Here is a 12,250-nt window from a genome sequence, read left to right on the forward strand (position 1 = left end):
GGCTAGGGAGAGGGCGACCCCGCACGGAGTTGCTGTTGTTGGCCCTTTCTTTCTAGCAACCAGAAAAGAGTCTGTCCTTTGCCCCTAGAGGTTAAGGTCTGCCAGCGACAGACCCCCAGAACTCAGGGGGAGAACGGCTCGTCTCCCGACATGACCAGGCCAAACTGAAAGCCGGTTTTGAGTCGGTAGCAGGTTGAAAATTTCAGGCAACTCTGGGACAAGGAGCAGAAGAGAGGTCAAGGGTCTGAAGGAATACTGCAGAATCTGGTCCCTTCTGGGAAAACCACGCTGAGTCTGGGGAGGAAGCGGAGGAAAGAGGAGCGAGTTCTGAGAGGTGGGGAGCAGTAAAGGGCAGGCCTGGCTGGGGGCCCGGGAGCCTGGAAGCGCTCTGCCTAGGTGAGATTCGGGCGAGAGCCGGAGAAGCTCAGAGACCGCCAGGTTTCTGCACACCAGGGGCAGTGGGGGTGGGGGAGACGGTCTAAAAGTCTACATTTCGGTCCTCCATGGTGAATTGATTGGGCCTGGACAATGATGCCGGAAAGAAAGAACAGTGAGAGGCACTCTGGTGCTTTTTGCCCCGGCGTGCAGACGTCTGTTCATCTCTGCAGGCTGTGGCGGCCACACTGTGCGCGTCTTTCTCCTTCTGTTCAAACCAGCCCCCACATCTTGAAGTAATCAGCAGCAGAGAAGGGACTCGTCCCCCTGGCATCTCAGGTTAAAGAAAGAGGTCCAGGAAAATGTGGTAGAGCCATTACAAGAAATCCGAGCCGCAGTCATCAGGGACTCCAATTGCCATCGCATTAGGATTGATTAGAGACCAGCAGTACCGTAATGACCCGGAAAGAGGGGCAGCCGGGGATTATTAATATCAGAATGTAGGGGGGGAGCAAACTGGGGAGGGAGACGTTTTAAGTTACTGGGATTTATATGTAAGTACAGGCTTACCTGAGGGAACCAGATCGTCAGGGAATCACACAAACAATAAATCTAATTGCATCTAAAATTTCAAGAAGTCTGATGAGAGAGAGAGAGAGAGAGAGAGAGAGAGAGAGAGAGAGAGAGAGAGAGAGAGAATATAAAGAGCAGGCTAACATTTTACTTAAAAAAATAAGTATGTAGATTTAAAAATTGTTTGTAAAGATTCAAAGTGAAGAGAGATGGGGAGGACACAAGCTGTCTGCTTTGCTTACAACTGGAACTCTTAAAAAATAAAAACATTGGTCTCTAACTCCCCTGATTTTTCTTTCATAGGAATGTGTTTGCATTTTCTCTCTAGGGCAGTGAGGTAACAAAGCACACATTTTTTTTCCCAGTCTGCAGAAGAGTAATAAAACGAGCTATAATTGAAGCAGTGGTCCGCAGATAGCGGTTTTTTTGTTTTGTTTGTTCGAGATTTGAATGATCAGGATCCCAAAGAGATGTGCAGAAGAGAGTGGCTTGTCTCCTTCCTTGGAGTATGAGCCAAAACAAATCAGCCCCTGATGGTCTGGGCTGCAAGGCAGCTCACTGGATAATTAACTCCATCTTTGCAGTCCACCCTAACTGTTTATTTAGTGTCACCCTGCATTACTGTCACTAGCACTTTCCTCTGAACAGGAGGAGCTGCAGGCTTTCACCTCCCAAAAGGAAATTCTTCTTAGCTTAGACAGATGTGGTACTCAGGATGTACATTAGCTGAGAGAGAGGGAGGGGAAAGTTGATTGAAAATCCAAGGGAAGATAAGCACTCTCCAGAGTCCTCAATTTCGTAAACTTGCTCCAAGGTAATATTTAAGGGGAAGGTGGGGGGCAGCCAGTGTGTCCGGCATTCTTAAGAAGCGATTGTGTGTGACACCTCTTTTTCCAGAAAGGCACTTGCCACCTAATGTTGAATGGGAGCTTATGGTTCAGATTCGACCATTGGCGGCCCTAGGCTGAGGCTGAGCAGCAGAGGTAACAGAAAGAAATAAGCAAAGGGGTGGGGGTAAATGCTGAGTAGCGGTAGGAGGAGAACCGGTGACAGTCAGAGTGGAGAGCGAGGGAATGACACCTCAGGTACAGACAAAATACCCCATTTTTCTTTGAGTTGCACAGGGAGTGAGACTCCGAGAGACGGACCATCACGCCTCCCAACCACAGCGACCAAGCACCCCTTTTCTTTCCCCTCTGTGTCTTTTCAGTATGAGGAGGGGAGGGGACTGGGATAGGAGCTCAGATTGGTGGAGAACGGAGCTAGGATGCCTGTGTTTGGAGGTGTCATATTCTGTTCCTCTGTGCTTCTCTAGGCAATGTGGTCACTGAGATGGCACTTTCTGGAGCTGCTCACGGTGGACAGAAGACAGGGTTGCAGGCGTAGGACTCCAACTGGTTCTGTTTGTCCAGGTGTGGGAGGGGGCGGTGGTCCGCTGGCGTCCTGAGCCAGCCTAGCCTTTTCGCACCACGGAAGCAGGAGCCTCTGTCCCCACGCTTCCCGCTTCCCCGCTTCCAGGAGAAAGCCACTACCACCCCCTGCTTCCATACATAAATTCATTAGGGCTACAGACAAATCCTCATTGTTCAGAAATAAGCCGAGGAGGCCGGACGGTTCCCCTCAGCGAGGCAGAACGAGGCAGAGAGGATGGGTGGGAGGGAGGGAGGCGGGGGCCAGGCGGATCCGGTGTCGCGTTGCAGATTCCCACTAAAGATAACGAAACGTGATCTATTTTTCAGAACAGCAAGTGGATGGGAAAGAACCTTGACAACACAAAACTCATTTACTAATGGACTGGTTTTGAATTTCTCTTCCCTAGGTCCGCAAATCTCCCTTCCTGATCCCTTGGCCTAGTCAGTCCTTGCAGGCGACGGCGTCCTGCACAGGGCAGGTAGGCGGCAGCTCCCGAGCTCGCCCAGAATCTGAACCGGGTTCCCAAGGACCCGGAGCACGAGCTAAAGCAGAGGAAAAAGATGACCTTGGCAGCCTCAGCTGGGATCTCAGTCTCCGCACTGCTCCATAAAGATGACCCTAGTTTATCGAGGATGCCCTTGACTTCCAAATCTGTAGGTAGGGTAGAAGCCCCAAATCCTTCTTGGTAAAGGAACTCCAAGAAAACCATCTGGGAGCCTCAAGGTATCTTGCTTCAAGCCAGGAGAAAAACAAGTAGGTCCCAGATACAGGATTTTGATCCGAGGCCTATGTCAACGCGGCAGCTCCTAATGTTTTTGCCTTGGACTTTCGGTCCACTGCTTTGTGGACCTGGCCATTACCTGCACTATAGAGGCATCAGGAGCCTCTCACCCAGCGTCACCCTGCTAAGTCCGGAAGCTGCCAGGGCAGCAGTAAGCAGGCTAGAGTTGTTGGGTTTCCTTTAAATTCCCGACGCATCTCTGCTTTTCATGCGATTTGCATTGACAGCAAAGGTTTTATATTACAGAACAGCTCAAACCTTTCTGTGCGCGATTTAAAATGGATCATTTGGTTTATGTGGTTTGTAAATTCATGTCATTTTACCTCTTTTAGTGGTTTTCAGTGAAAGGTTCCATTTGGGGAAACCTTATATATCCAAGCCAATAATTATCATTTATAACAATTGGTTCCCTTAACCGAGGGATCCAAATAGCAGGTAGGCTCCTTGGTACAAAGCATACAGCACTTTTCCTTTTCAGTTAAGTGATCTATTGGATTAAATGGGAAGGGGGGGGAGTGTTGCGTGTCCAGAAACCTGCCCCGCCTCTGCCTCTGAGAAAAAGAACCTCTCATTTACCTCGGTGCCATTTATCACAGAACTTAGGCCACTCCTCGCCCCCCCCCCCCCCACTTGTCACCAGTGTCTGGTACAGTCCCAATTCCTTTCTAACAAAGATATTTTTTTATTAAAAAAAAATGGGCAGGGGGATCTGAAGGGTGCCAGAGAAATGGTGGTCATACCCTGCCATCTCTCTCCTGTTGCCCTCTGAAAATGTATACCTGTAGTTATCTGTGGCTCTTTGCCCTACGAAGACTGTTAATTACAAAGTACATGCTGTGCTCAACGGACCCTTTGTCTTTTAAGATACATGACTGTGCTTATAATCCTCCTCCCGTTTTAGTTGTGCCCACTTGTTCCACACTTTAGGATACTGATTTTTGAGAGCCCGTGTAAGTCCCCATTCTGGTCCTCACACAGCTGCCATGTCAATAGGGACTGTTCCAACCAGAGCCGGTCCTCTTGGCAGGACACTGTCGTTTCTTAAGACTTCATCTGAAACGTCATGAGCCCTAAAATAAGACAGGGAGGGAAAATTACCAGGCTCATAGCCTAGGACTCAGCAGTGCCAGGCATCCAGTTTGGAAAGTAAGCCATTGGGCATACCATGTGGCAGGAGCTCTTTTGAAATAATACACACCCATTATTTTTTTTTTTAAAAAAAAAGCTTAAATGTAATGATGTATCAGCATCTGCTTCCAAGCGTTAATTGCATGGGATAGACTGAATTTCAGGGAGGCAGAAAGCATTGTGTGGGAGCTCATCCCGGCAGAGCCTTTCTGTCTACTTGCATCTCTCAGGGGAAACAACCTTGAGGTGGGAACCCTTTATGAGTTTGAAATGCATGTTACAGGCTGTATTGGACCGGGTGCATTATTTTAAAACCATATAAATAATACAGAGGGAAACCCTTCTCTCACTTAGATCTCCAAATGCAAAAGGCTCTGTGGTGCAGTCTCTTTGGCTGATGAAATCAAAACACTGGAAGAAGACAAGCAAGCTTAAAGAGCCTTGAGTTTGCTCCTGGCCATTCTCTAAGAGGGCACACTGAAATCAAAAGCATTTTTGAAGTGTACTTAAAATTCTGTTTTGAACTTATCTAATCGGAGATAAGTATAGTCATAAAGTCACTCTCCTTCCACCATTTGGCTCCTCTTATCTCCACACATTGTTCTTATCTGTTGCCAGTCTTAGCTACTGACAATAGATTATCTCTATTTAGAGAGGCTAATTGTTTTCAAAATCTTCTTAATAATTGCTTTGGAACAAGGTGTGCAAATGAGGCTTAAGATAATGACAGCTTCATTTGTTTGTGTAGTTTTACTAAAGCATTCTCCACACAGAAACAAAATAGCAGATGATGGGACTTAAATTGCAGGACACCTTTCATTCCCTGGCAGCAAAATAGGCCAGTATGGCAATACACACACGCACACACGCATGCACACACACTTTATTTAATCTTGGAGCCACTGGGGTTCCAGCTTTGAGGGCAGTGTCCCTCTCAGAGGAGGGCAAGGATTATGTTACAGCTCGAAGGTTATTGGAGCTGGGCACAGTTTTGTTTAATTTACACCCCATCCAGAGTCTTTTTCATGAGATTCCCGATACATTTTTGCTAATGGCAAGTAAAGCTTTTCGGCATTCATCAGTAACAGAGGTGACGCTGAAAAAACGCAACCGTGCAAATGGGGAAACTGAGTCCAGAAGTCTGTTGACAAGGGCAAGATACTAAACCGCAAATAAAGCACGAGTGTCTGTCTCTATCCACTGGGCTATTGTGCCAGGGCCAACCTTTCTCCTAATGCCACGTCTAGAAGCACTTTAAGAATGAGGGGAATGTTGCCCAGATCAGAGTACGTGTGCCCTTTGGGAGGCTTAGGGGTTAGGAAGGGAAAGGGGGAGGAAATCAGGTTTGACTCCTGGAGCTGAAGTCTAACCTGGGAGAAGGCACTCCAGACAGAGTTGAAGCCAAACCCGGAAGAAGACACTCTCTGAGTGCCGGCAGCACAGAACCCTGGTCTGTTCTTGTATTATTTATCGCGTTCCATAAGCTATTCATCAATCCATTATTTATTCATCTCAACATTAAGGTAATTAAATATGAGCTCACCGGGAAAAGCCAAGACTGCAAGGGACAGGGATAGGAGTATGGCGAAGAGGGTCTTAGAACGTCTGCAGCCATTGATTTGTGCAGAGGTGCGCGAGGCTCCCCTTAGGTGACACCAAAGAGGGCGCCGCTTCGCAAGGTCCTGACTTGCTCACCAGCCTTTCCAGTACCCTAGTTCCCTCCTCCTGACCCCACCCCACTTCCCACCTCTTCGGGTCCTACTCCTCCCACCACTCCTTATCCCCAGCTAGGCAGCTTTGCCCTCCCAACGCCGGGCTGCTGGGCGGCGCGGCTTTGCTGTCCCGGCCGGGCGGCGCGCAGGCTGGCCAGCTTCGGATAGGCGCCGCCCGCAGCCAATCAGCGTGCCGGGGACGCTGCGCGCTTTAAGGCTGCTGCGGGGAGAACAGAAACCAAGTTCTCCGGCAACAAGCAGCATCTACCCGGCGGCAGGCGGGAGCCAGAGAGGCCCGGAAGGCTGCGGAGTGCGCCAGCCACTCGGAGTCCAGCGCGCCCCTACGTCTCCTCGTCTTCCTACGCTTCCCACCCGCAAGGTCCGACTGGTCTCTTCGCCTGGGCCAAGCCTGGGAGGGGGTTAGGAGCAGCCGCGCCCCCCTCCCCGCGGCAGCCGCTACCCCCCCCCCACCTCCGCCCAGCTTCCTCAGATCCGCTCACAGCCGCGTGCGCCCGGGCCGGTGCGCCCAGGCAGCGCCAGCCATGTCGATGCTGCCGTCGTTTGGTTTTACGCAAGAGCAAGTGGCATGCGTGTGCGAGGTTCTGCAGCAAGGCGGGAACCTGGAACGCCTGGGAAGGTTCTTGTGGTCGCTGCCCGCCTGCGACCACTTGCACAAGAACGAGAGCGTGCTCAAGGCCAAGGCGGTGGTCGCCTTCCACCGCGGCAACTTCCGCGAGCTCTACAAGATCCTGGAGAGCCACCAGTTCTCGCCCCACAACCACCCAAAACTGCAGCAGCTGTGGCTGAAAGCGCACTACGTGGAGGCCGAGAAACTTCGCGGTCGGCCGCTGGGTGCCGTGGGCAAATATCGGGTACGCCGAAAATTCCCGCTGCCGCGAACCATCTGGGATGGCGAAGAGACCAGCTACTGCTTCAAGGAGAAGTCGCGGGGCGTGTTGAGGGAGTGGTACGCGCACAACCCCTACCCCTCGCCGCGGGAGAAGCGGGAGCTGGCCGAGGCCACCGGCCTCACCACCACCCAGGTCAGCAATTGGTTTAAGAACCGGAGGCAAAGAGACCGGGCTGCCGAGGCCAAGGAAAGGTACGCGGCGTGCTAGCCCAGGCTCGGGCGACCCCGGGAAGTCTCACCCTTCGCTCCTTTTTGCCCACCCCAGCCCCCGCAGGCATCATTCCGGAATCTGTACCCGCCGGCGGCTAAGCAGAGGTCCGTGGGGCGGCGCCCCGGCCTCGGCGACGCGGCAGTGAAAGTTCACGAACTCTTGAGGCTGCCTGCTAGGGATTGGGCCACATTTGCGTTGAGCACCCGCGCGTGGGTTTCTTTGGTGGGAAAGAGTGTCGAGAACAGCTGGCTCTGGGTTTGTTCTTCCTGCCTTGCTGGCTGGATGCGGCGAAGAGAGGGGTTGGCCAGGGAGTCTGTAGATCGGAGGGAAGGGGTGTATTGCTTGGTGTACGCGAGGGAAGCTGTCCGGTGCGGTTGAGGGTCTCGAACCTCCGCCCTTTCTCTCCGATCTGGTCTGAGACGTCAACTCAGCCCCCAATGCCACCGGGCTCTTAACTCACTCTCTCCAGCTGGTGTATGGATGAGAGTTCATTCCTCACCAGTTGGACAAAGGGACGAGTCTAGTGAAGAAATACCCTGAAAAGAGAGATCTGGGGGAGTCGCTACTGGGTGTCGTATCAGAGGCCCCTAGCCGGGAGAAGACTGCCGCCTGCCGCGCTCCCCTGTGCGTGGCCGGGTTGATTTCTCTGGCCCCGCCGTCGCTGCCGCGGGAGAGAGGCTACAGTCGCTGGCTTCTCCCGCCCTGGAGCTCCCAAGCAAAGCTATATTTTGGGGGTGAGGGGCGGGGGGGTGAGGGGAGGTCTCTGCTCCCCCCTCCTCGAGCAGACACTGTTGCTGCTAGGCCCGGGCGGTTCGCGGCAGGGCTTCTGGCTGCTGTTCGGAGGCAATCCCGGCCGCAGGCGGCGAGCGCAGCGCAGCGCGGAGCAGAGCTAATGGTCTGGGGACCCGGGCACAGGGCCCCGCAGGCTGCCCTTTGTTCGTTGGCATCCCCGGGACCGAAGATCTGGCTTCCACGTTTCCTTCTGGGTGGGAAACCACAGAGCCTGCCGAATTTCCGACGAAAGGAGCTCTCCGAGAGAGACCTTGCGAGGAAGGGAGAGTGCTGATGGGCGAGCGCTCGCCTAGGGGTGGCCGCCGACGCTCGGAAGGCGGAAGCGTCGAGCAGGGATGTCCAGAAGTTGACTGGGACCGGGTGCGGGAACTGACACTCGGCTATGCGGGGTCGAGCGACGCCCAGCCAAAGCCGGGCGGCGAAATTTTCCCTGCTGAGACAGGAAGGGAGGCTATGGATTGTTGGCGAGCAGCTTGAGAGGACAGAAGGGGTTGAGAAACCAACTAGGAGCAAAGAAACAGATTGCTCGGTTCCAGCTAGCCTTTAGTTCACAAAAAGGCGGGTCCCTGAAGCCAAGCAAGGGCCCACTCCTGGATGAAATCCGAGAGACTGGCTAAGCTCCCTGTGTTTACTCAGGGTCGCTGGGCCGCTCTGGGCACGGCTTCCCGTGACCTGTCCTAGGTCTCTGAAACCCAAGTCTTCGGACAGGGGCCGGGAAACTGGTCATCTAATTGTTTCCTCAGATGGTGGCAGGCCTTTGACTTGGGTCACCGCGAGCATTTGTGCAGTGGGCAGTTTGTCTCCTGACCATTTCTTTATCTCAACAACCATTTGTCCGAGGGCTTCCAAACAGTCACTTGGGAGCACGGGGCTAGTTGATGGGTCCTTTAACATAGCTGCTCGCACAAAATTGAAAGCACATTAATTTTTTTGCTTATTTTAAATAAACACCCTCACCCGAGTTTGAGGAGTACGGAAGAAGCGGGGCTATCTCCAGGCAACAGGCTCCCCATTTCTCTAGTTGGCCTCCACCTTCCCCCAATGACCCTTGGGGATGGGTGGGAGGCAGAGCTCCTCCATTTGGGTTGGTGACAGATTGCACAATGGCCCTTTCCTCCTTCCAGCCCCTCCTTCACCTCACACTTTTTTTTTAACCATATGGTGTTGTCCTCTATTTCTCAGGGAGAACACTGAAAACAATAACTCGTCCTCCAACAAGCAGAATCAACTCTCTCCTCTGGAAGGGGGCAAGCCGCTCATGTCCAGCTCAGAAGAGGAATTCTCACCTCCCCAAAGTCCAGACCAGAACTCGGTCCTTCTGCTACAGAGCAATATGGGCCACGCCAGGAGCTCAAACTATTCTCTCCCAGGCCTAACGGCCTCACAGCCCAGCCACGGCCTGCAAGCCCACCAGCATCAGCTCCAGGACTCTCTGCTGGGCCCACTCACCTCCAGTCTGGTGGACTTGGGTTCCTAAGTGGGGAGGTACTGGGGTCTTGAAGGGACGGCTGGAGAAGCAACCAACATCAACAACTAGAGACACTTGTACATAGACGGCAGGAACAATTTTGCAGCTTGTCTCTGGGGTTCTTTGCGCATAAAGGAATGATGGGCTTTCACAAATGTCTTTTTAAAAAATCACAACCAACAGCGATCTCAGTTGAGTATAGTCTCCCTCTTCCCTCGACTCTTCATACTCTTGCATTTCCCCTCCCACTGAAAGGTCAGGAAACAAAGCAACTAGTCCTGGATAACCCAGACATTCATTTCAGGAGCCGCCTCCTCCACCTCTTCTTCCTCCTCTTCCCTCTCCTCCTCCTCTTCTTTATCTTCTTTTAGTGAAGAAAAATTACGAATCAACTGTATTTTAATTATTTCCTTTTTATTTATTGATGGAGAAATGGTTTAGGGAAGAGGAAAAGGAAATGAAGAGAAAGAGAGACATGACAAAGAAAATAAAAACAAAAACAAATGAAAAAAAAAAACCCTCCAGGCTGAGAGGAGCTGGCTGCGTTCTTAAGATGAATAGAAAAAATAAAATCATAACTGTTTTGATGGGGAAAATTAAGTTTACATTTTTCATATTTAGTGTTAAATAATTTTATGTAGATTAAAATAAAAGAACAGTATTAGTGGGGGAAAACAAGTGCCTAAATGTCTTAATGCTCTCTATGTGAGGTGGCTAGAAATAGAAGTGGCATTAGTAATACAACTATTTTTGTCAAATTTAGTGGGGTTTTTTTTGGTGATTGTTTTCTTTCTTTTTCTTTTGCTTATGACAAACTCTAGCAGTGTACCAACAAGGGAGGGGAAGCCACTTTCCTAACCCGTCCTCACTCCTACCCTCAGGACTTTCCTACCCGCAGGCTGCCTCTGCTGAGAGGACCGTCTATTCCTACTTTCTTCTTGCACAAGGGTGCCAACAAACCTGGCAACCTGGGATTTGTTACTAAAACAGCAAGTGTTTCTAGGCTTCTTTTCTATTGTACCCAAACCAGTCTAAATTAAAACTCAGTAGACCACCAGGAGTTTGATTCTGTTTCTGAGAAAGGTGAGTCCTGTATTGCTGTCATTGGGCCTATTTAGAAACAAGTCTGCTTGCTTACTTAGAAATAGTTATGAATTACAGGTTATTTTTTAAGCCTGTTACCGGAAACCAAGAAAATAGGTTAATGATATGACAAAAGAGACGGCATTTAGCCTTGGGTATTTATTTATTTTTTATTATTTAGTAATGTAGTTTTGTTTACCACCGTTTCTTCTCCACAGCATTCATGTTAACTCGGCTCTTCTGTGTTAACAGCTTATGAAAAGACTGTGAAAGCAAAAGTAATTTATCTGCTTTTTTTTTTTAAAAAAAGGGAACTCGAACACGGATTTAAAATTACGAATTGATCTGTACAAATAAAAAGCAGGCCATCGGGAGCTCTTTTCTCAGATAGTGTCCAGAAAAATCCCAGTGATCATGAAGCCTCCATGTTCTTTTTTGCCTGGGGCAAAATGATGTATCTTCTGTATTTAGCTTTTAAGACTAGTGAAACAAATGGCATTATTTATTAAAATTCTACTCAGGATAACAGGATTGGCTTGCTTGTGCTTTGTAAAATATTGTTCCCCAGGGAGAGTCTATTTATTTTCTGACATGACAGTTTCATAATTTTGATTTTTCCTCATCTATAAATGTCAACATTAATATATTTCTTTCCTACCTTTCCCTGTAGTTCTTGACCTGAATGGAATGGGGTGTGGATGTGTGTGAGATTAAGGCCGCCCTATCATGAGTTTTCTTTTCTTTTTCTTTTTTTTAACTGTCGAATTGTTTGCGTTTAAAAGAGAAATGGTCACTGGTTTTAAATATAGTCACTTTTACTTATAATGCCATTTTCCCTTGGTGATGGACAGATGTGCACACAGCCGCTCAGAGACCTTCATTTGGGCTTGGAGCTCCGGGTCCCAATCTCCCTTGTTAGTGTTTTGGATCATTAAGTCGGTGTTTATTTAAGTCACTAGGGTGTTTATTCTCCACGTCTTGGGCCACGGAGAAATGCCACCCTCTGCAGGAGGGGGCTCTCCCAGGGAATCTCCACACATTCTTCGCATTCACGCCCCAAAACAAACACCCGGCCCAAAGATAGCTTTCGGTGACCCTGACAGGCTTCAAAGGAGACCGCGGAAATCTCTCTGGAAAATAAGGAAGGGCCAATTACTCTAATTTCTTACATGCCCTCGCTTCCTACTCCGAGACTACCCCCCAGTCTTGCAGCTCCTCTTGGCATAATTGTAGCGTCGTGGAAGTTCTGTCTCCCAGGGCGCGCCGGCCCACTTCCTGCTCCTTTGGTTGGTGGAGCTTGGAAAAGTCTGCAGGTCTGGCTAGCAGCTAAGACGGCGGGTCCTGTAAAAGCCCCCGTGATTACTGCTTGTAAACTCGTTAAAAGGACAGTTTTCTGTCATAGCCATAAACTCTTTGTAAAATCCCTGGCACTCGATCCAGAATGCGCATATTCCAGATGTGTTTAATAAGACATTGCACAATCCGCCTCTCTCCGCCATCCCCAGCTCAGTCTGGCTAAGAGCGGGACAAGCAGGAGGAGGCGAGAAAGCTGGATATTGCTCTGAGTTTTGTTGGCAATCATTTTAGAGCGATCATTGGGGTGGGGGGCGGTAACTAACTATATTTTTTTCCCTCGAGGAAATCTCCGAGAACCAGCTGTTGAGGAGCATCCAATTTACTTTCTTGGAGTCAAAGTTTAACCGAATGTGGAGCCTCTTTTCGTTTCTCCTCTGCAGATTTCATAGCGCTAGCCAAAAATTAATTGTTCAGCCTCTTATAAAGAAAGTGGTTTTAGGACAAAAAC

The 12,250-nt window shown here is 50.0% G+C and overlaps 1 protein-coding gene across 1 annotated transcript; it reads left to right on the plus strand.

The window, feature by feature from the left end:
- Positions 1-6,210: 6,210 nt before the first annotated feature.
- On the plus strand, positions 6,211-10,974 carry Six1 (SIX homeobox 1). Its single transcript, XM_075948005.1, has 2 exons — positions 6,211-7,084; positions 9,078-10,974. Exons 1-2 carry the CDS (start codon positions 6,525-6,527, stop codon positions 9,370-9,372), a joined length of 855 nt encoding a protein of 284 aa, XP_075804120.1. The 5' UTR covers positions 6,211-6,524; the 3' UTR covers positions 9,373-10,974.
- The last annotated feature ends 1,276 nt before the right edge of the window (positions 10,975-12,250 follow it).

This window comes from Microtus pennsylvanicus, chromosome 14, assembly GCF_037038515.1.
Source record: "Microtus pennsylvanicus isolate mMicPen1 chromosome 14, mMicPen1.hap1, whole genome shotgun sequence".
Classification (NCBI taxonomy): Eukaryota; Metazoa; Chordata; class Mammalia; order Rodentia; family Cricetidae; genus Microtus; species Microtus pennsylvanicus.

Excerpts from the sequence above, each read along its gene's own strand:
- Six1 (XM_075948005.1), top strand. The coding sequence starts at position 6,525 with ATGTCGATGCTGCCGTCGTTTGGTTTTACGCAAGAGCAAGTGGCATGC. Across the intron at positions 7,085-9,077 it reads GCTGCCGAGGCCAAGGAAAG|GGAGAACACTGAAAACAATA; the intron begins GTACGCGGCGTG and ends TCTATTTCTCAG.